The sequence below is a fragment of the Python bivittatus genome, unplaced genomic scaffold (assembly GCF_059951505.1).
Source record: "Python bivittatus isolate LINGU-HERP-01145 unplaced genomic scaffold, Pbiv_v1 ctg000980_np1212, whole genome shotgun sequence".
Classification (NCBI taxonomy): Eukaryota; Metazoa; Chordata; class Lepidosauria; order Squamata; family Pythonidae; genus Python; species Python bivittatus.
In genome coordinates, this window is record NW_028277125.1 from 36,450,618 (window position 1) to 36,474,714 (window position 24,097).

At 39.0% G+C, this 24,097-nt stretch overlaps 1 protein-coding gene across 8 annotated transcripts; it reads right to left on the reverse strand.

Moving 5' to 3' along the window:
- Positions 1-1,091: 1,091 nt before the first annotated feature.
- Positions 1,092-23,652, reverse strand: STK25 (serine/threonine kinase 25). 8 transcript variants are annotated; one of them, XR_015794396.1, is made up of 13 exons: positions 19,495-19,641; positions 18,406-18,512; positions 14,951-15,181; positions 14,006-14,062; positions 10,117-10,225; positions 8,965-9,122; positions 7,959-8,144; positions 7,432-7,577; positions 6,876-6,990; positions 6,041-6,112; positions 4,609-4,745; positions 2,225-2,386; positions 1,092-1,602 (listed from the first exon to the last, which is right to left on the reverse strand). XR_015794396.1 is itself a non-coding variant. In XM_007431814.4 (13 exons), the coding sequence occupies exons 2-12, from the start codon at positions 18,433-18,435 to the stop codon at positions 2,374-2,376; spliced, it is 1,254 nt and encodes a 417-aa protein (XP_007431876.1). In that variant the 5' UTR covers positions 18,436-18,512; positions 19,495-19,641; the 3' UTR covers positions 1,092-1,602; positions 2,333-2,373. The 8 variants fall into 8 exon arrangements, 6 of the variants coding, with proteins under 6 accessions (XP_007431876.1, XP_025024699.1, XP_025024700.1 ...); XM_007431814.4 differs by having other exon boundaries at positions 2,333-2,386; XM_025168931.2 differs by lacking the exons at positions 2,225-2,386; positions 19,495-19,641 and adding an exon at positions 23,516-23,652.
- Between the last annotated feature and the right edge of the window lie 445 nt (positions 23,653-24,097).

Genomic DNA, 24,097 nt, shown 5'->3' on the forward strand with positions numbered 1-24,097 from the left:
TCCCACTGGTCTCCTGTATCTATGTGCTTCTCATGGCTTTAGAATAATGTTCCTCTCCCTCCCTCCCTCTCTCTCTCTCGTTATAAATATGGACACAACCTGGTAGAATAGGAAAGTCAGTTTAAAAAATAGCCTGTTTCCTTTGCAGCAAAAATAAATGCCTACTGCTGCATGTATATACAATCAACAGAATTTAAAAAATAAATCTGAAGCAGCAGTAGAAGGTTGAGTGTCTACATATCATTAACTGTTAGAGAAATAATGATGTACTAATGAATTTTTGTACAAAGGAATAAATAAATGCCAAGGATTTACAATGTAAAAACTGGCACAGGCATAACTTTAAAGGTATATATTCTGTTATTAAGATGGCTCATCTAATTTAGATACCACCACAGCTGCAAGTTACAAATAACAGATAGCCCATTCACAACCACCTCCTGTAACTTAGCGCCATTGTCCTATGCCATGGAAGCAAAGTCTGTGGTGTCTGTCTATGTGTTTCAGTGAAGATGAAAGAACTACCCTGGCGAGAAGGCTCTATGCTTCTTACATGGCACAGATCCACATACTGTCCTTGGATAGCAATGTAAAGTAGCTTGCTGGTTTGAAGAGGGCTGATCTTAATACAACTGTATTTCTGTTAGATTAAGCAACAATGTGGTGAAGGGTGGTGTACTTTAGGGGAAGCAGTGTGGGGTGAAATGTTACCTTAAACACTTTTGTGAAGTGTTTTTGTGTATTTTGTGTATCTTGAAGTGTGGGAGACTGGAAGTAGGACTTGACAAAAATTCTGATTCAGTTCATTACTCATGGAATTGATTCAAAAGCTATGTAAGATTAGGGTTTATTTCCCATGGACGGCAGAGGGAAAATTCTGACATCTTTCTTGATGAGGAGCAAATTCCTAGATTTATTTAATATAATGGTCATTCATTATACCTTCTGTCTCTATTTATTAGTCTGTTTTTGGAAATAAACTATTATGGATCTCTAAATATGGTTTGCTCATAATCTGTCATACATAATCTGGAATCTGGGGCTTCCTAAGGATTCATAGGATTTCATGAATGACACATGACAACAGCAACTCCTTTGGTGGGGTTGTTAGATTTTTATTTATTTATTAAGAAAACACATCAAAGTATATAAGCTACTTTCAAATTCACCATATTCCCTAGTAAGCTTTAGCAAGTATTATTTACTGCTAGACAAGACAAAGTCATCTTCTCTCCCTCTCCTTTCTCATAACCAATTCAGTGGCTTGAGATCGAAAAGACATGGTAACAACTTTTTTTCCTGCGCTTGTGAATATCAGCACCTAAGGTTTCTCTAACTGCATATATACTTGCAAGCTATAATGCTGCTCTCATGCATGTGCACCTGGGTGTTTGTAATTATGCTACTCTCTACATCCTTCTTTAAAGATAAGAGCTAAAAAATATATTGTCTAGTGTCCTTTCAGATTGATAGTTTCCTCCCTCTGCCCCAGTTGATACCTGAGGTATCATCTGCATTGAATAGAAAAACTCCTATGGCGCATCCTCCTCTTGCCTTTGGCACAGTTTTCCAGGTGGGATCTTCCATTTCAGATGCTTTCCCCTATCCCAGAAAAAAAAAAAAAAGCTTCAGCCATGTAACAGTACCCAATCCATTTTAAGTTTGCCAGTCACCATTACTCTTCATTAAAACCATCAACAAAGCTTCAGCACTGTTAACGCTGTCTAGATTCATCTTAATTTGACACCCATTATACCTCCCCTGTTCCTGTTCTTCTTAGAGTTTAAGACTCCATGTCTGATGCCAGCCCAATAGCCCTTCCTCCTTGTAGGGGAATATTTTCCTATAAGAAACAAATTCCTATTTTCAAGTTCTTTTAGCCACCTAGCACAAAGCATTACTTGGTGTCTATTTGGATATGTAAATAGCCAGAAGGAAATTATGGGCAAATATAGATTGCAGCAAATACATTATCTGATAGGGAATATTCGATATTTTTAAAAGATCCACAGTTTGTGCCCCTTTAAATACCCTTTGCTTTATGTTGCTGATAGGGTTACAACACAGAAATGGTTGCCTATAAAACCAGGTGGCTAATTCTTCTAGCTTACCTAAGACCAAGGTTGACATCTCCCCCCCTCCAAAAAAAACCCCTAAGGGAAGTGTATATGTAAACGTCCCTTAATTAGCATCTAGTTGAAACCTTGCATTCCTTTGGTCATACCAATAATAGCTGTTATCTTCGGCTGGGGAGAGCTAGGTTCAAGTCTACTTTCTGGCATGGAAGCTCACTGGGTGACAGAGCAAATCACTAACATTCAGCCCAACCTACCACACTGGGTTGTTTTGTGGAAAAAAATAGAAGAGTGGGTACTATCTTGAGCTCCTAGAAGAAAGGCAAGATATAAATCTAATGAATAAAGAAGCAAAGTCACATTGCTTTACAAGTTAATTTTATTGGAAGTGGCAGATCCCTCTTGCTGCTTATTTGAATACCAATACATTGTTACTTTGAACATTGGAGACACTTTTGAGAGCATTCTGGTGATACCGTGTGGACTAGCATAAAAGTACCTTTTATGAACAGCACAAAGTAGCAGCAGCTTCCTGTTTTCCATTGGTATATTTCTATATGTTGTGTAAGCAATTTGGAGAAATAATGGTAAAGAAATTGGATTCTTCAGCTTTCTACCTACTGTTTTTAGTTGACTATCCATGAGCGTGGCTGAAATACAACTGCCCCAGCTATTTCTTAAGAGCATTATGTTCCAGCATAATATCTGAATATCATCAACAGAGCATTTTCCAGGGAAGATAAACAGAACTGGAAGATCCACCTCCACCCACAACTGTAATTATTAAGCAGTAAGATGTCTTTCTCAAGAAAGTCATCCATGGCACTATCAGTGACTGGTGCTACAGATTTAGAAAATGATACTTGAAGACCACCCACTTCCATTTTTAATACTGCTATAGATCTGCTAACTCCCTACTCAAGAGTGTCAGATTACTTAGAAAATGATAGGATGCTTCCTAAAACTATTTGGGTCCAACACAGAATGAACAGTTAAAGAGGCAGAACAAAGAACATGTTTCAGGAACGTCACCTAGAATATTCTTCACTGATTGGCACCACATTTTATTTCAATTTAACAGAAAATGTTAGCCACATTTCACAAACAAACCTCTAAACATGTGGGAACTTTGGAAGGATTCTGTTGCTTCCCTAACCTGTAGGAGTAATTAGTGTCTTTCCTCCTTAATAAGTCCATAATACTTTGTTTGCCAAAATTAATGAATCAGATATGAATCAACAGTAATGAATACTGTGTAGCAGCAAAAGGCCTTGCCACACTACAAGCATATTTGCTTTGAGCTATTGTCATTGAAATGTGGCCAAGGGCAGATTACAGCAGCAGACAAGCCTGCCTTACAAAAGGGGCAAGCAGACTGAGGAGGAAAATATCACCTGTATAACTAACTAAGAAAGTCTAAAGAAAATTCTCTTGAGTAACAGCTATCTATCACTATCTAGCTGACTGGCAAGAGATCATCCATGTGCTTAAGTAAACTTTGCCTCTGGCCAGAGGAGAAACCCACCAGTGTCTCCTTCCTTCTTGGAATGTGTTTGTCTAAGAATCTTGGATTTTCCAGCAGTCAGGATTTTGCTTTGAAACAAGTCTGACCTGAGCAAAATTGGTTATTGTTTAAAAACCTCCATGAAATGCATTGTAGAAATTACCCTCCCAGTTCTGCGAAGTAGTCCATGATAATTTGTGTTACAAATCCCATCATGGGCGATCATGACACACACACACACACAAAGGCTCTGAAATGTCTGGGAATTCATAGCACAATGTTAACATCCAATAGCAGGTAATGAATTCAAGATGCAGTTCTTATGGAGCTGATGGGGTGGGGGGAGTCACCCTTTTCATGAGTAATAAAGAGCAGACTCATCAGCGTGCTGAAGTCATGTGGTTCCTACTGTGCGAGAACCTGAGGATGAACAAGAGAAATCTGTCAGGTTTCTCCACTGTAAGTTGTTAAGCCAAGAGTGGGTAGCATCACAGGCATGTAGGTTGGTTGGGGGGGGGGTTGGTGAGGGTGAGGATTCCTTTTCGGGGTGAGTTGCTGTGTGTGTGTGTGTGGGTACTTTTTCATATGTTGTGTGCCTCAAAATAGTGGGAAGCTGAAATTCAAAAGCACAGATGAGGGGAACTCTGCATGGCACTGGTGGCCCTGAGGGTACAGATGACCCATCTTCACCTTACAGATATGGTATATAGAAGTAGTACATTATATATACTATAACCTTTCTTCAAATTCTATTACAAACAAGTAGAACATGGTTTCAGGCTAAATATTCAGTCACGCTTAGCCAAAATTGGTATGGATTAGTACCATGATGGATTTTCAGTATCCTGTCCAGATACCATTCAAAGAACTAAGTTCCAGATAGCTGACTTTAGGAGGAAATCCATAATCTACAGCATATACCTAAATATTGTGGGCACAAACCAAAAGCAGCATAAATTAGGAATAGATAATTATTGCTCATCTACCACTATTAAGTTTGATCAGGCTAACAGCCCTTGCTGATTTTACCTTTGCACTCGCTCCACCATATATGCAATTAGTTTATCTGAGATTCCCGGGCAAGATTCTTCAGCTAAGCTAAAAGCATTTTCAAGTTCTTCCATGGCACCCACATTTCCTCCAGTCTGCTTGTGCTTGTCTTTGAGCTGCCAAAGTAAAATTAGCACTTTGTTTAGAACAGTCAAAAGATTTGTTTCTAAATTTTCATTTTATGTCAGAGATGATAGCATATATTCCATAGTTAATAGAGGCACAACTTTAATACGTAAGCTTATTACTCTCCACCCACACTTAAAAAGGTGCTGTGTAGTATATTTCTTTGCTGATTTTTGTCAGATACACTTTACAACCAAATGTTTAGGCAACTCCTGATTCCAGCATGAAAGAATTTTAGGCCAGAACATGAGACCAGCTCATATATAAAACTGTGAACACTATATATATTAGGCAATATAATATGGAACACTCTTGTTCCATTAAAAATATCCTGTTCATCCACCACCCTGTAAAAGAGTTTTTAGTGTGGCTTTCCATTTCTCCACATAGCGCAATTCCTAGAATCTCCTATTTAAGTTTCAGTAGACTTGGCATTTAAATCGCAGAAAAATCTTTGTTCTGGTCAGATTGCACTATAAGAATTTCTCCAGAAACTGAATAGCTAGCTGTGAAGCAAAACTGAAAGCAAAAAGTATCAGTACAAGAGCAATAATTCTATAACAAATGCTTGTCTGCTTTAGTATCTCTCTCTTTCAATTATCAGTATGGCTTATGTAGCTGTGATCTGTCCTGAAGAGATCCTGACCTAAGCCAGTTATCCTTTGCTATGTGCCTCCCACATAATCAGGATGCAAAACAGGGCAAAGCTGAGTACTGACAGTGTGGAAGAAGAGCAGCAATGTGTATTACTCCCTCTGGTGGAAAAAAAATGCTTTTTGCTAGAACACACTGAACAAACTCCAAGACTGACACCAAATAAGCAGTCAGTCTACAGATTTCAAACAGATACTGTTATGGTAGTGCATTATTACCAACTGCTTCTTTTGGTTTCGAGTATTTTTGCCTTACCAGAATTACTCTATACTGAACCAGATCATAACTAGAAGGGCCATGCAGTTCATCTTCATGCTATACTTGACACCTACTTTTTTGGTATTATGAACCACCACAGATGCTTGCTATTTAAATATATAAATGACCCCCCCCGCCCCAAAAATGCATGACCAAATAGTACTGGTAAAAAATACTTAGAAGCCTTTGTGAGTATTGGATTTAGACACATAAGTAGAACCTGTACCTCGTTTCTCAGTTAAAGAATCATCTCCTGCCACACACTTGCTTTTCAGATTCCTATCCTCTTCAGAGATCCTCACCTACTTATCCAAGCCCTTTACATGTTACGAACAAGTTTACACAAACTGGTCAGAATGTGCCAGAGACTCACCTCTCTGAAGACAGGACGGACAAGAGTAGAGAGACACTGGGATCGGGGCTGCCTCTTGATGGGCTCAGAAGCCTGGAAAAAGAGAAGGCAAGGTTGCCAGCTAGCATTTCCCTAAGCCAACCTAACAACCTGTTAGATCAAGAGCAGGCAACCTTGTATATTCTAGGACAAGTTCACACATTATGCTAAGCCAAGGTTTGCTTTAAACAAGGTTTTGTTGAAAAGGCCATATGGCCTGATTCATAATGCTAAGTGCACATAACGAACTACAAACCAAAATGTAGTCTGTATGCCTACATCGTGCTAAGTCAAAATCAACACGTTTATGACCTAATGTAATGTACGAATCCAGTCCGGATGTTTTGGATTACAAGTTCCATAATCTCTGGCCACTTGGGCTAATGGGGATTGAAATTTGGAGTGCACCACGTTGCCTACCTGTACCTATATTTGCTCTTTGTCCACAAAAATGCAGTGTATTGCCAAGCATCATGAATCTATATTGTCAAGGAAAACAGAGACAGATATCATTAACAGCTTTCTATTTTTCCCTGCAGACACTCAGGAGATCCCACTCTGATTCCAGAAAGAGCCTAAGACTGGAATGACATCCTATATGCCAGGAGCATTTATACCACTTCCCAGTAGTGGATTAAAAATAGCAGTAACATTTTTGACAAAGATCTGGTATTAATGAGTTGCTAAAAATAAAAAGCAGCCAAAGCAAACTAATGTTCTAATACTGTTGTCTCAGGTCATGAGAGAAACATTAGAGTCCCCCCAGACCTCCTATCAGTGTTTGGTTCTTCCCAGCTGCAACAAACACCAAACTGACCTTTTGGGACCCATGATGAGGCATCCCTTTATGCAACTTGTTCAAGGAACTGGGACGAATAGTTGGAGGGAAAGTCCAGATGGGCCCTTGATCTCTTTCATCTGCATCTCCATCACTAGGGAATAAACAAACAATACTTGTATCCAAGAAATGTGTTGAACTGGAGTCAGTTCAACAGACTCCTTACATACAGATCAAAAATTGTGAAGAGCTTCTTCAACTGCTCCTATGCCCTCACAATTAATGTGGTGTATCAGGGGCTAATATTTGATGCACTAATTTTTCTGGTAGGTTTCCAACTCACTGAACCGGGGTTGGACAGTCATGTATTCCATTTGGCTCCATTTTTTAAATGGAAGCATCTAGCATTAAAATAATATATGCTGTTCCTTTCTCATTCACACCCAAAAAGCCACATCAATTATATCCATGTTAAAATCTACAAAAGATTATTTACCAAGAGGCAAAATGTATACTCACTAACAATCTCTCGCTAACAACTAACTGTGAATTATTCTTATCTGAGAGTGGGGCAGGAGAAAGGGAATATACATACATGTCAGAGTCATCTGAGCTGGAATCCTCACCATGCCCCTCTGATTTCCACCGTTTGTACCGGTCAATGAGTTCCATGAGAAATGATGTTTTCTTTGTGTAACGTGTAATAAATTTGTGCTTTAGCAACTCCTTTGCAGTGGGCCTCTATGCAAACAAAGGCAAAATGAGTTTTAGCTAGCAGAAGCCCAAATAAGAAGGCAGACTTTTTTTTAAAATCAACCTTATATCCATTTCCTCCAGAAGCTCAAAGCAGTGTACATAACATTTCCCACCAACAATTTTGTAGGGTAGGTTGTCTGAAAAGGTGAGAGCATGACTGGCCCAAAGTTACTTAGCAATCTTCTGTGGCTGAGGGTAAACCTGAACCTCAGTCTCCCTAGTCCCAGTCCATATGGCTCATCTCCAAAGGTCAAGTATTACATTCTTTCAATAGCTTTTGCCAGATATTTTGATCCAGGAGATCTAGTACCCTATAGGCTCTGCTTACAAAGACAAGCAAAAAGAAAAAAGAAAAAAAACACTTACAAATCTGGGGTCCTTGTTAAGGCAGGCTTCCACAAATTCCTTAAAGGGCTTACTGTGGTGCCCCTCTAATGTTGGAGGGTTGTTCTTGGGAATCAGGAAGAGAACTCTCATTGGATGCAGGTCAGAATTTGGAGGCTCTCCTTTTGCCAGTTCAATAGCAGTAATGCCAAGGGACCAAATGTCTGCCTGTAAGAAGAACAAAAAGGTATGAACTCAGAATATTTCACTTTAATTTGACACATGGAAACCAACACTGTGTAGTCATAGGCTTTGATTCCCATTTCCAGAATACAATAATTCATTTCACCTTCCAGAACGATCCAATGTGAGTGTGCGCGCACCTTCAATGTTGACTCTTGGCAACTGCCTGGGCAAGTCCCTGCAGTTTTCTTGGCAAAATTTTGGAAGTGGTTTGCCATTGCCTGTTTCCTAGGGCTGAGAGGAATTCCTATGTGAATGGGTATGAAATGTGTTTTCAACATGTGGATGCCTCCCTATGTCTAAATTAAGTAACCTCTAAAGGAAAATTATTTATGACCAACAGGTTCATAACATTTTGAACAGGTGGCTGAGCAAAAAATATGTTCACTAAGTATGGATTTACTAAAAATGAAAATGATCCTCAGGGTCAAAGTGTTAGTCACTGGTCACTGGTCCCCAAGAAGAACCCAAGGATGGTTTTATATTTTTTTATTTCCTGTAATTACACACCTCTTGTATTTGAGGTTTTGCAACATGAAAAAATCTGTTAATGTTCTTCATTTTTCAGACATGGACATGTTAGTGAGATGTGGGTGATACAGAATTTCAAAGAGATCAACTGTTTGATAAATATTCACTAAAAATTGCTTCTTTGAGTAGCAGCAATACTCTGCTAGTATGCTCAACCATTACTGTGGACAAAGGATGTGGATATAACATAAATCTTTTATTTTTTCTAACATAGGGCAATGCCCTGATAACACATTGGTGGTCTTTTTGCCTCTGGTTGCTCCTCTCAGCTCACCTTGAAGTCATAGGCTGACTGCTTGATGACTTCGGGCGCCATCCAAAAAGGAGTCCCAACAAAGGTATTTCTCTTGATTTGAGTGTCTGTCAGTTGGCCAGCCACACCAAAGTCAGCTAGTTTCACATCCCCTTGCTCCGAAAGCAACACATTGGCAGCTGTTTAAACAAAAAGTTATAAAAGCAATGTAATCAAAGGGAGTTCTCTCTCTTGTGAAAGATAGTATCTTTTGAAGGTTTGGTATACAGTTTTCGGTTAATTTTCAAGATAGCAGAGAAGAAGACAAATAGTTCTTTAAAGAACTGTACCAAGAAGAAAGACAATATCCAGAAAGTTAGTTAAACTTAAAGTCTACTTTTCAGTCCACTTATACGTTCACAAGCCAGACAATGGAATTATATTGTTGTCCTGCCTGAAACATTTAGCTTTCTTCTCCATTCTCTGTCCTTCCCATGTTTTCCATCTTTCCTTTCTACATATATTCTATTGGAAAGGCCACTGTAACTACCCTAACCCCACCCTATATTCTGGCCTTTAAAAAATCACTATCCAGAAGTATTACACTGAACACAGGTTGAGAGTAACTGCACAATTTATATACATAGCATAACTCTCACCAAAAACCATTATTAATAAGACTGTACTGACACCATCCTTTTATGAAGAGAAGTCAGTTGTTTCAGTACACTTACTATAGCAAATGGATTCAAAATTGTAACAAGGACTTTTATGCTGATTTCAAATGATTTCCATTTATTATTATATTTTCAAAAGCCCGTGCAATTTAATTATAAACATAGGGGTTTGGCAAAGTAAAATAATATGCTTTCTGCTTAATAATGTGTTATTGCCACCCACGGTGCAGACGCTAGTCTCATTTCAGCTGCTTTCATCCCCTCTTTTCGTTTTCAAAATCACAAAACATTTTCATCTTTAAAAAAGAGAAGAAAAGAAATCATCTTCATTGGTCCGTTGAACAGATTTATGTCAGAATCCAGACTCCTTGGTTTAATGCATGATCACAGAAATGTATATACTTAGGCTATATTTTTCTTTCCAAGATATTAGTGCAAACGAACAACAAACATGGATTCATTGGTCTCAATAAAGAAATGCCAGAAATGAACACAGTGTGTATTCTGTGCACCTTACCTTTTATGTCTCTGTGGATTTTCCTCTCAGAATGAAGGTAATCCAGACCTTTTAGAATTTCTCGCAGGATTGTGGCAATGTAGGTCTCCTCCAAGGGACCAGGCTTGAGCTGAAAGAAAAGGGCAGAAATATGTCCATGAAATATATGAAATGACTCTGGCTATGAAGATTTGCAAAAAATATTATCTAGTACCCTCTCTTTTATGAAGTTTCAATCTGGAATAGTTGTTTAGGAGATTGGAGGTATTTTCAATAGTTAATCCTAGAGCAGAATCAGAACACATCCTGAACAGAAACCAGCTTCCTAACTGCTGAATAATTTCACACATAAAACATTTAGTTCATCTGTACTTTGTTAAACAATGCAAGGAGTGCATAGAGTAGCAATTTTATATAATCCTGTTCACACTATATGTTTAATTAGGTCAAGAAAGTGTGGCTTACCAAACAGCACTGGAGTCAGAAGGAGTTAGTTTAGCCTCAGTTAGCTAAACTAACTTGTTCTATCCCAGGAGGTGTTTGCTAATTTCCCTCAATCAGTGGTGTCATCCGAACAAGTACAAGACAGAGAAGCCCCATGAAGGCAATGTCTTCATATAGCCCTGCAAAAATGGGCTTCTCTAGGAATTCCATTTACCTTTTTATTTTATTTTTTACTTCCCAATGAGAATACAGAGGTGGGGGAAAGAAGGGTACAAAAGGAGGTGATCAGTGAACCAACCCTCTATGCTTGTACCAACTCCAACTGGACCACTATGGATTTTTTAAATCTTCTAAACAAAATAAGATAATGGCAGGGAGTGACAGCTGCTTGAAAGGCTTCCCACTTCCTTTCTGACTGGGACGTCTGTGATTGTGCACAGCTGCTGCATGAAAGTGTTTACCCCAAAAGAACAGTGGACTGTGTCACATGAACAAGGCCAGTGAGGACTTATGATTGTACCTCTTGGAACCAAATGCTGAATTAGGCTATATTCTAACTACTCATTTGATTTATACCCCACTTTTTGTATATATGAGCACAAGGTGACTAATACAATTTAAAAAATAACAAAAAATAAATAAAAACCATTTAACAATTAAAAATCTGGTGAAAGATTGCCTTTACAAATTTCCTAAAAGCTGAAAAAATGTGTGATTCCATAGTTCCTATAACATACCTACAAGATCTCAATACTTCAGAGTTGATGAGGTTACATCCCTATCACCTGTTCAACACTAGAATCCAACTCGAAGCCTAATCCAATCAGCTTTATCATAAAGCATGACATAACTATCTCACAGTGTGTCTTCAACTGTTCTAAATCTCTGCACCATCCTTAGAACTTTGTGGAGGAGGAAATACCTCACAGCATGAAAGTACAACGCCAGTCTACTCTAGGTGGATGCAATGGAGACAGAACAGTATGCTCTTTCCTGCCTCTGCTGCCCTAGACTGCAACTTCAGATAGGCCTCACTCTGTGCTTAATCTAGCATCGTCCATGGAGAGAAAAGAGAGGGTCAGATTGACAAAAGCATGTTGTGGGACTGCAAGCCCTGTCCCGTTTCTACATGCATCGTGATGTTATCTCCATGCCCCAAGGGATGCAGCTTGTGGCATGACACTGCAATGTTGCTTTCATCACTCTGATGGAAGCAGACTAATCCTGCAGACACCACTGGCTGGCTCAGTCTGATCTATCTGAAGAGTTTCTGCTTACATTCATGTTATCACTCAAATGTCAACTTGGAGTGCACAGCCAATGCTGAAATGATGAGAGAAGTCAGACTTTTACAGTCCAAAATTGCGAAGTACACTGCAACAGTGACTAAAGGAAATGTCACACACCAGTGCCAAGAAAAAACTGGTAAAGGAAACAAAACTAAATATTCATACACTCAGTTTGCTTATCAATCATACAGCTTCAGGAAAAATAGAAAGTAGCAAAAAACCTGCAAACAGGTGCTATCCCTTGGAATGGCCAAACCTAATAATATGGTTGTTAATGGTGTCATGGTGACTGGCAAGTTAAACCAAAAGATTTGCTCCAAGGAGGCCAGCAGACAGTCGAGGGGATGGTTTAAAAAGAGACATAGGACTGTTAGGTGGTATGTAGCATGATGTGGTGTAAGTAGAAGAATGGCTGTTTGTAGGAAAAAGCTGCTTTTCATCCAACTGGGAATATGTTCATAATCTAAGCAGCCTAAAAGTCTGAGAAATAAACAAATAATACAAATAAAGTCCCACCTAACCCACTTCATCACTCTCAGTTTCCTAGTAAAGCAAGGAGCTGATTTAGCTCTGCATGAAAGCAGAAAGTGTTTAGGTATGATAGGGTTAATCACTTAAGCTGTCTCCTTATTTCACAGTTTAGCTAAGGCTTCAATGTATTGCCTCTATCAGAATGTTTATTTATTTAAGAGACTGTATGGCTGCCCATCTTAAAACACAACTCTAGGTAGCTCACAACAGCAATAAAAGAAACAAACAAACAAAAAACTATAAAACTATAAAAACAAAACCCAGCATCACAACCATTCATAGGCTTTCATCTCATCCTATCCCAGCACCCGCGGGAAGAGCCAGCTCCTTACAACATTCTGGAAGGCTAAAAGGGTGGGGGCCAGCCAGATCCCTAGGTGAAGGGTATTCCACAGGTCAGGGACCACTACAGAAAAGGCACACTTCCTAGGTCCTGCTAGATGGCAATGTTTAAGGGAAAGGACCTGGAGTGTGCCCATTCTGATGACCTGGTAAGTTGGGCAGATACCCTCAGGGTACCTGCAAATAACCTGGCCCTATGCCATGTAGGGCTTTAAACATGATAACCAGCACCCTGAATTGCATCTGGAAAGAAATTGGGAGCCAGTGCAGCTTATGCAACAGAGGTGTAATATGGACAAACTAACAGGGGCCCAGCACTGCATTCCACCACTTTCTGAACCAGTTGTAACTTCTGGTGAACTTCAAGGGCAGCCCCATGTAGAAAACATTGCAATAGTCCCACCTGGAAGTGACCAAAGCATGAGTGACAGTGACCAAGGCCTCTCTATGCAGGAATGGGCACAATTGGTATACAAAATGAATCTGTGCAAAGGCCCCTCTGGCCATGGCTGCCACCAGCTCCTTGAGGAGGACCACCAAATTGCACACCAACTCTGTCAGGGGAAGTGCATCCCCATCAAGGATCAAAGATGACACATCACCAGACCCTGGGTGCCCAAAATCCCAAAGCCACTCCTTGCTAGGGTTGAGTTGGAGCTGGTTCCTACCCATCCAGACACTCACAACCTCCAGGTGCTGGGTCAGCATTTCAAAAGCATGACTTGACCAGCTAGGGGTGGAGATGTATAACTAAGTATCATCAGCATACTGATGATACCACACCCCATGCCCACAAGTGACCTCACACAGCAGTTTCATGTAGATGTTAAAGAAGAGGGGTGAAAGACCTAAGCCGTGAGATACCTCACACTGCAGAAGTCTAGGACTGGACCTCTCCCCACCCAAATGGAACCTGCCACAGAGGGAGGAGGAGAACCACTGCAAAACAGTGTCTCCAATTCCCATTCCTTGGAGCCAGTCCAGAAAGATACCATGGTCAATGATATTGAAAGCTGCCAAGTGACCCAGGAGGGCCAGGACAGTTGCACCACTATCTTCCCAAGCCCTCCAGAGGTCACCCACAAGTGTGACCAATGCCGTCTCAGTACTATACCTTGGCCTGAACCCAGACTGAAAAGGGTCCAGATGATCCACTTCAACTAAGGCCAGAATACCAAATCTGTTAGTTGTATGGAGCCAAATACCAGTTGGGTTAGGTCATAACTGATTATATGAAATCCTGAGCTGCTTCTAAGTGAGCAAATTCTGATAAGATAATAGAACAAAACAACAAAGATACTTACTAGATCCAGAGCTGAGCCACCTCCCAAATACTCCATGATTATCCAGAGTTTGGTACCCTGTAAATTAAGCCAAGCAAATGTGACAGCAGTGGCATTATTATGATGACTAGTTAAATCCATCTAGTTTCCTATTAGAAATATTAGACAAAACAGGCTGTCCTGCATCTCTTGAATAGTTTCTTAGTACCAGAATAAGACCTAGTTGTGTCACTGACGTTATGTAACACGTTTATGGTGATATTATATTTTTGGTGCTTTAAGAAATTAGTTATATAAACAATATCATGGTAACCAGTTTCATGCAAGAGTGTTAGGGTAAGGAAATACAAGGACAACTTTATCTTTGCTACACACTAATAATATTCTCACAGCAGAAAAGATTAGCATTTCAGAAGCAAAGCTCATTCACCATAATCAAGTACCTTCAATTAAAAAGTTCCAGACTATACACCAACAAGCTACAAACTCAGTAAAATGATTAAGAAAGCCTAATTTAGAATCAGTAAATGTAGGGAGGGAACACTTTGCATGCATATCTCATTCATTCCACTGATTACTGAGACTGAATTTCATTCAAATTATTAGATCTCTGGAAGACTAAATATTTAGTCTATCGATCATGAGTATTTTTATTTAAACACTTAATGCATAATAGAGAAAGGACTTTGAAGGAAACCCTTCTTCCCATGCTGACATTTATCCACTCATATCAGGGTCTTTACCACAAGATTTTTTGCTGCTGTTTGGTGAGGAAATATAGACAATTGTTGGAAAAAACAGAGGGTGTGCCTATAAAAGGAGCCGTTTCACTGTGCTTGGAGCTAGAAAAATTTGTACAGTAGTTGGTTTTTGTTTCCCATTCCTCCAGTTTTGTAGATAAATTGCAAAATTACCAGCTTGCAATAAAAGCATTGCAATCCAGGCTACTTTTCTAGTTTCAGTTACCTTCAAGTAGGAGCCATAGTATCGGGTGATATACGGACTGTCACACTGACTAAGAACTGTTATCTCCTGCTGGATGTCTTCAATCTCATCCTCTGCCTCTTCCAGGTCAATTATTTTGATAGCTACTACCTCCTTGGTACGGTTGTCAATTCCTTTGTACACTTCCCCGAATGATCCTTTACCAATCCTCTCCAGCTTGGTGAACAGTTCTTCTGGATCAACCCGAGAATGCTAAGTTAGATAAAATACATTAGGGAGGTAAAGAAGATAAGAGGTGAGAGGGAAAGACAACACATTAAGAAAACCTATTCAGAACTCTAAAAAGCAGAAAAACAAAGGTTAGCTATTATTATTAGCTATTATAACAATTCTAAGTGAACCTTCTATAGTACAGTGACAATACTAGCTTACTACTAGAATAGAAAAAGAATATATGTGAGGTTTTCTGAATACCAAAAACTATATTGTAACTCAACATATTTTCTACAGGGGTAGTCATGACAATCAACTTCAGCAAAAATAATGAGGCACTTTGGTCTACCAGAGCTCACCATCAGATGCAAATAAAGAAATAGGTCAGAACAAGAAAGTTACATCATAATAAATTGAAAGTCTCTTATGTGTTGCAAGACTCTTCATGTGGTTTTATTACACACACACACACTGTGTGTCAATGTATAGTAGTCAATAGATGAATGATTAACCATACAACATAAATGTGAAAGGAGAAACTGTATGCTCTAAATAGAATAAAACTTGAATGGTCTTCCCCTCTTTTGCATATCATGAGTTCTATGATTTAGTACAATATAACCTTCCCCTACCTAATGCCCTGCAGTTATGTTGAAAATACAAATCCTAGAAGTTCCTGCTAACTCTCAGATGTGAGCTGGAATGAATTCAAAAAAACCTTGAATTTGCACAGTCCTCTTCACATTCCATGCAGGAGATTGTCAGCAGGATCTACTTTACATTTCCTGTAACTTTGGCTTATTGTTGTCAATCCCATCAAGCCAAGTCAACTCACATATAAGGAAAACATCAAGTTCAGGGGACATTTGTTAAAAGTTATTTTAATCTGACGGGTATAATACAGTTCATAGCTACATCATATTCAGAGGAAAACAAAGTATCTCATCAATCTAAAGGAGAGGAATAGGAAGACTACAATATGAATACTTTCTCCTGTAGTTCTGTAGTGAAGCAAAGCATTTCCTTTCTCCCTTAGTTGTGTTCATTTCATCATGATTTTTAAACTAATCTCATCAGGTGGCAATATTTGGCTGACCTTTTCCCAACCTGTAAACTAATTTGGGTACAGGGAATTCCAGGACTATAAGATAGACTGGGAAGTTGAAAAATATCCTGAAAAAAGGCAAGGGCAATGGGACTATGAAGTCACCAGAATCAAACTCAAGTCAGAAACTTTACTTTTTTTTTCAGAATAAGCCAGTGGCCTGATTCACACATAATGATAAAGCATGAATTTGGAATCACAATGAAAGTAAGTGCAAACCAAGCAAGCAAGATTAGTTAGCGTGGTGTGTAAGCCAGGAATGTGATTAATTCAGAAGACTGGCTTAGCAGAATGCCAATGAATCAGGGAAGAATATGTACAGTATTACATGCATTTAAACAGACAGCAGTAAGCGGACCAACCAAATATAAGATTTATGTATTAGATTATATCTGAAAAGAAAGTGTGCAAGTACTAGATCTACTTTGAAAGAATCTCAGCTTTAAAGGTTTTTATGGGTTGAAGTATTTATAAAAGAGAAGTAGTAAATGGAGTTATAAAGTTTGTGAATATAATCTTAAATGCTGCAGAATTCAATCTTAGCTTTCATATTTTAACAAGGTTTCTGGAGCTATTTCCATTTGATCTGCTGTAGCTCCTGTAAGTATGACAGTAACATGGGAAAATCAGAAAGTTGGGAAGATATTTAAGAGCCCATGTACATTTCTTACAGCTGACTGACATCCAAAGAATAGACAGGAGGTACACTCTGTATCTCTTTTGTGAGAGAACCTCCATCCTGAAGTGGCAGTTCCATCCAGGAAGTAGAAAGCACACTAATATGGAATATGGAATAGGGATGGATGAGTGAGTATTAATTATTTTCCCTAAAATTGCCAATAGACCACCCTATTAAAATAGTAATAAAAATCCATAGCTAGCCATAATTATTATGTATTAATGTATGGTACAAGATCAAACCAGCAAATATTATTCAGATGTACAAATTCATATATTCATATATATAAATTACATAAAAACAAAACAAAATGAAAATTAAAGCTGTGAGGAAGACACCAGTCGCTTCCTATAAGCTAAAGCTACAGATAAAGTCAGTATCTTTACTAGAACTAACCTAAATAATATAAAGCGTGCAAGCATTCAAATACAGATCAATATGACTAGAAATGCTTTCCATAAGAAGAGTAACAGAAGCAGCAGAAATTCCAGACAGCTAGGAGCTAAAATATTATGAGACCACTTTACCACCTCTTTTCCCCATCAAGATAATTTATTGCAAACCATGCCACAGAGGTAATTTGAGCTAAAAGCTGGGAACAAATTTTTAAAAGAACAATAATCAAACCAGAAATATACACATTTACATTTACAATATATTTTATACTGCTTTACCTTTTCTTAGTGCAGCTTTATTTTTCTGAAGCCAGATTATACCCCTCTTCCCACTTATTTTTATACCTGGTATGGGTGGGTCACTTTGCCTGTCACTTTGAGAAGATATGGTACAGACTCACCCATAAATGAATGACCAGCAATGGTTCTACCAGTTTCAGTTGCTGTCCTAAGGCTTTTGAGTTAAAGGCATTTGGCTCTTACTGTTAATAATGCAACTATATAAATCCTACTAAGAAACTCTTGAACAAGGTACAAGATGCAAGCAACTTCTCATACAATGACACAAAGTCCATGTATACTCTCAACAAGCAAGCCTCACACTTGATTTCTGCATTCAATGATCACCAAATGCACCCTAGAAATATAAAAAGATAAAATGTAAGCAAGAGAGGGAGAAACAGAGTAAGCATCAGGGCAGAAAGTCAGCCAATCCCTCATAAACTTGAGAAAAGATTAATTGTGAAAAACTGACACATATAAAGAGATATACAGTATGATGCCATCTAGCAAAATGATAGGAAGAAGTATCCAGAGAAGCTGGCCTGGTTCACATAACATGGTAAACTGGACCATGCAAACTCAAGATGCCACAAGATCTTTGCAACAACAAACCTAATAGCAATGAGTCTGAATTCACAGAGTCTGAAACCCTGGGTACAATGCAGTGAAGTAAGGATTAAAAATGGCTCCACTCATGTTCATTTGTCGAAATATAATGCAAATATGGCCACATGCAGAAGTTTGTTTGGATATTTCAATTTCATGTAAATTGATTGAGAAATAGCCTCAAGTTCTCACTCACCTGATTGGCAAATTCCCTCAGATGAGCCATGGCTGAAGACTGTCACAACACCCATATACCAAATCTTGCACAGCAATGAAAAATGTTACCTTCTATTGATCACTTAGCTACAAAAAGAGAAAAAGTGCAGCCAATTAATATGATACAAACATGCTCACACTTTACCATGAACTCATGAATGATAACAATTTCAACAGGCAGCCTACCTCTACTAATATCTTCATCAACTTAGAATATGTAACTCAGAACCTGATATTCTCTTAGTCTATCAACTTACAAGTGTGCAGGGAGTTGGGGAGCGTTCACCTGCATCCAGATACACCATCCAGAATTCTTTGGAAAAGGGTGGAGTAAACATCTGCTTGTTTAATTAATTAAGAGGCTCTCTTTATTAGTAACTGTATGATAAAGCACAGATTAAACAGTGTGTTGCTTTGAGAATGGAGACAACTTTGCCATCCAGAGTCCAGATTAAAGCACAATATGAAGCTTAACTTCATGACTAAGCCCGGTATGAATAATTTCCTATTCCATCCACTCTTGTGGGTGTTAAGATTCCAATTAAGTTGGATGATGGGAACAGTAGTCCAAGACATATAGAGGACAGCAGATCTGGAGAAGGTTAATAACAGAAAATCAAACCAAGCCGTACAGATTACTTATAGTAGTCGCTTTCCCAGCGCGTGATAAATCGACCCCTCTTAATCCCCTGTCTTCTCCCCTGGAAGAAATTTTATCAAGTATGACAGGGCTGCACAAAGGGGAATGTTAAGGTGGACTGCAACGAGGGGGGGAAAAAAGCATCTAAAGAAACGCCTTTCCTGCCACATGTAATAAAAAAACCTAACGGGTGGAGATTAATTCGGAGAAGACCCCCTGTGGATTACTTCCATCAAGTATTTCCAGACGTGCAGCCAACCGGAGATGGATGAAGGCCAAAATGCTCCCTGCCCTACTGCCCCCAGAGAGAACAGCTCCTCCCAGCCTCTAGATACACCTGCCATGGCAACGGTTGCCGCCGCCAGCTTTATTCCCAAACAGCTCGCCCCGCCTCTGTCACCAGGCGCGTCTGAAGCCTTTCGCCCTCACCTGCATCCCAAGGGTCCCTCCTGCCCAGCTGCCCCATTGTAGCTCAGCGCGCGCCAGCCGAGGCTAGGGAACTCGGCGATAGTAACTGCAGGAGAGGCAGGGAGCAAAACGAAAACAATCATGCGCAGGAATCTGACTCGCCGCGGAGGCTACTGGGAAGACTAGTTCTTGCGCCAAGCAACTTGCTAGAGAAAAGTAGGAGCGGAGACTGCAATACCCATGATACAATTCAGGAGGGCAGGGTAGGCAATTCGGAAAGCGAGGGTTCCTGGGAAAGCTAGTTTACTAGGCTTCGTTTTCGGCTCCTAGGGAGAAATAAAGGCTGAAGTTCTGTCTGCGGTGCTTTGATTCCTTCTGGTGGTCGAGTTAAGCAGTACAATTTTTGCAATGCAGTTAAAATAACTTTTGTTTTTATTGCAAGGTAAAAATCCCAGCTGATCTCCTTCAAACTGAAGCAATCGTTTCACTGTGATCATTTAAGAATTCATTTTATTTTCATCCATTTTTATATTTCATTTCAACTTATACAGAACTGACTTTTTCAACTTATACAGAAACATATTTCAAGCAAGTTTCAGAACTATACAAATTAGAAAGATGGTTAATAATATAATCTTACAAAAAGCTACACAACACTGGAGCAGGAGGAGTGGGGACTTAGCCCCAAATAACTGTTAGACATTGCACTATAACAGATGAAGATGTTTGGTCAGTATCATCTAGGAGACAAATTATCGTTGGAGGTTTCAAATCAAGATAGTATTAAGATTTTTTAGGTTTATGCATTCTAAAATCATTTTTGGAATGTATGCTGGAAAAAATAGCTTTGTTTCCTTGATGCCAAAGCAATTTTGGGATGATCACTTTGATATAATGCAACATGCAAGTGTCAGTTGCAAAATAAGAGCATCCAGAGAAGAACTTTCAACAGCTGTTATCTAAAAGGTTTGTTCTCTGGAAATCTGGAAATATTTGAAAAACAATTTAAAATAGTTGAATTCAAACACATTTAAACATAAAGTTCCCACACATTTGCTTGGAAATTGTATTCTTAATTAAATTTACCAGCTATAATTAAAAAGGTACTTGGGAGCAAACCCTCACTGAATATAGCTGGATGTTCATACAGAGATTTGCATAGTAAATAGTTAGAAGTTAATAGTTGCATTTGCATGAATCAAATGAAATACATAGGACTGAATTGTCTAACCAGCAATTTTAGAGTGTATTAGTAAGCATTTTAATTGCACAAGCTAAAGCGTCTAGCCTCAAAAGATAAAGCTCAGTTTGGTTTAAATTCGACTTAATGGAGAGGTATAACTGCTTTGGCTGGTCTTGCTAGTTCTCAGTTCACAGTGGGATGGGGTGGTGTCAGATTTTTCAGGTGAAAGGTGGTAACTGAATTCATGTTCTAAGTGGCTCAAACTTATGTTAATCTACTTAGATGCCAATATTATTGTATTTGTATTTAATTCTACAGTTTTCTCCTGTCTATGCATTGTTTCTACCCACTGCGTCAGAAGTTACCTGATTCTCGCATTTGAGTCTGAAGGTAGAGTATAAACTATGTATAGCATGGCTGTTAGCTTTATGGGATAGGAATTACAGTTCAGAAATAAGTCCTTTCTTAGATATAGACACTCCATTTCAGTATAGAATTTATTCCTGGCAATAACCATTTCAACTCTAGTTTTTTTGTTTGTTTGTTTGTTTGTTTTTTGATCCCAACCATTCCTTCTAGCAATGTATTCCAGGATTACACCAGGATATGTAAGATGTGATGGCTTTCTACCAGATTAAACTGGCCATGCATAAGTGTGGATCAAGTGAGCTGCCAAAAAGGAGTTCATGTGGACATCATTTTGGTAAACAATTGTAAATTTTCTGGTGATCCATAGACAGAAACTTTAATTTATCCTGCTTTTAGAAAAGGGCCGTGTAGCCTCTTGATGGGACATTTCAGCTCACATCTGCTCCTGCCACATGGGTTTACAAGAGCTACATTCAAATCACGAGAAAGGTACCAATTTTCCTTCCCCTTTTCTGGAAAGTGCTGAACATATCTTTTATATTACAGCTTTTCATTCAAGGTTTGTTAGTATAAAAACTAACTAGTTTCTCTCTACTTCTATTTCTCACTTACTAAACTAAAGAGTATGTTTTGCCTATGGATGGTGATCATTCCAAGTAATAGTTTGGATTCTGTAGTTTGAAAAGTGTGTGATCAACCATTGGCTCTTTGCTTTTTCAGTCCAGTCACTCTCAGGAGTCTTTGGGGTTCATTCTCACATTCTGTTAAATCTTTTCAGAGGACATATCTTTGTGATGCAGCCTTTTTGTCATCTCCATCCGATCATGGATGCAGCCTAAATTCATCTTTAGCTGTTCCAGTTTTAAAGTACTGTTTTCTATATTCTCCTGACAAAAGTCTTGGCATACAAACAACCTATGATGCCTCATTCATTATCTTGGTGTTAATGTGACAGAGACAGTATACTTTGAACTCCCACTGGAAGGGTGACTCTGTTATAGACACACCCTCTCCCTCCAATCATTGGCCTCTGCCTTCCATGGACATTTTGGCTTGGGCTCAAGGAGATACTGGATCCCTGATTTCTGTGGAGGGACCTGCCTGTGTAATACCAGACCCATGCTTTGCAAAGCACCATTCAGGTCTTCTGGAAGACTAATCAATCTGTTATTAAACACATGTTCAGCAATATTTCAAAAGAACAGTAGACCTGTTTGTAAAATAAGGCTACTGGTTAATTTAAACTGGGAAAGAGATGAGTTACTCGTTTTGTCTCAAATCAGTGTGTTACAGAGTTTTTATTACTTCTGCCAACAAAACATTTCATGTGGTCATGCTTCTTATTGTTTACATTTACTTGAGAGGGGAGCTGCCATTTTGTCTACTCCAATGCCATTTTGTATATCCCATGAGATAAACTTCTAGGTGCTGCTGACCGTAACCACTTGCTGCCAGTACTGCTCTTCCCTTGCAGCACTTATTATGTGGGACATTTGGAAGTTGGGATGAAATTGATGAGAGTTCTGTCTGTTTCTCCTGTTAAGCAAGTGAAAGGATGATCTAAACCTGAGTCCAAGAATAACCCAGCTGACAGGCTAATGGTATGGGGGATGGGCCTGGGAAGGATTGGGAAGGAACACTTTCAATGTACTGAGGTACCATGAAAGTTCCAACCCACTTCCTCTCACACCCCTCCTTCACCCACCAACCTGTCAGGCTATTTTTGGACAATCTGAAAGTATCCCAGTGCCTGGTTGAATCTAATTTGAAACCCTATGTAATCTCCTCCTCCATTTCATGTTAAGACTGTGACTAAATGCAGACTGCTTTTTTATACTAAATATATAAGCAGAAGAAGCTCCACTCAGTATAATAAAATTTACTTCGAAGCAGGTGTGTTCAACAATCATAATCTGCATTTTTAGTACATTTTTCTGAAACAATTCATCAATCAACAGGCAACATTATTTGGAAGATTCTTTGTAATTTGAAACACATACAAAGTCCCCTAGTCCATGTTTATCTTTCCAAAATCAACAATCTAAATACCCTTTTGCTGTTTATTCCAAAAAATAATATTTTTCCAAGTCCTTAAAATTATATTTAAAATTTCTTTCTTTAAGGAGAAGGAGACTCACCCAGTGAATACAATACAAGCTTGCTGTTCTGAAGGGTCTTACCATTTCCAAAGCAGTAAAAAATAATTCCAAAGGTGATTAAGAAATGAGGTTTCATTGAGCTTTTTGTCCATAAAAGGCTGCATTATGATTGTGAGCTTAGATGGTATCCCTCGACTCCCAGCCGCTCAACTCATAAGCTGACCACAAAACCTCAGTTCCTGTGGCTGTCTGGAATGTGCATGGGCAATCTCATGATCTCTCCTTTCTCTGGAGAGATTTCGCCACCCAGTATCTAACATCCAGTCACCAATCTCTGCTGTAAACGCCATCCCACTTCGCCAGGGACGTCTTAGCTCGCCATGGTACTCACCAGAAGTCTCTCTATTCATAGTCTCTACTCCTTAATTATACAGTAAGAAATGTCAACTTTCAACTGCAAGACAAATTCTTCACTCTCATGTTTCAGGAAAGACAATTGAGATAACTGCCTTAAGCATGGTACTTATCATAACCATGTGGAAGTTCATGAGTTATGTATAGTTCAACATTACAGAGGCCAAGTGCTTTTCATCAGATTCTGGCAACACACTTACATAAGTCACTTTAGATAGCATATTATTAGAAAATGTGACTACTGCACTCAACCTCATCAAGCATGTACTTGTGTAGTGAATAGGAAGTGTTACATTCCAATCCACAAGCAGCAGCATGGAGACTGTGACTGAGTTCATTAAACTGCCAAGTCCAGCATCTTCTTTGTCACGTTGCAAGTCTTTGGTTGGCCAGCTCCTTTTCCTTTGTGAGACTGGGGCTGGATTCAGACATTACCCTTATGTCTGGGTTCATACACTGTGCCAAGTCATGGTTTGCATAATCATGGTTTATTAAATTATAGTTGCCTTCCAATGCAAGGAAGAAGGAGCTTGACAACCTCTGACTTTAAGCACAAACT

Coding starts and splice junctions, on each gene's coding strand:
- STK25 (XM_025168931.2), bottom strand. CDS start 18,435: ATGGCTCATCTGAGGGAATTTGCCAATCAG. Junction 15,182..18,405: donor TGAGGGAATTTGCCAATCAG/GTGAGTGAGAAC, acceptor TATCTAACTTAG/CATTCTCGGGTTGATCCAGA. Junction 9,123..10,116: donor AATCCACAGAGACATAAAAG/GTAAGGTGCACA, acceptor TTGTTTAAACAG/CTGCCAATGTGTTGCTTTCG.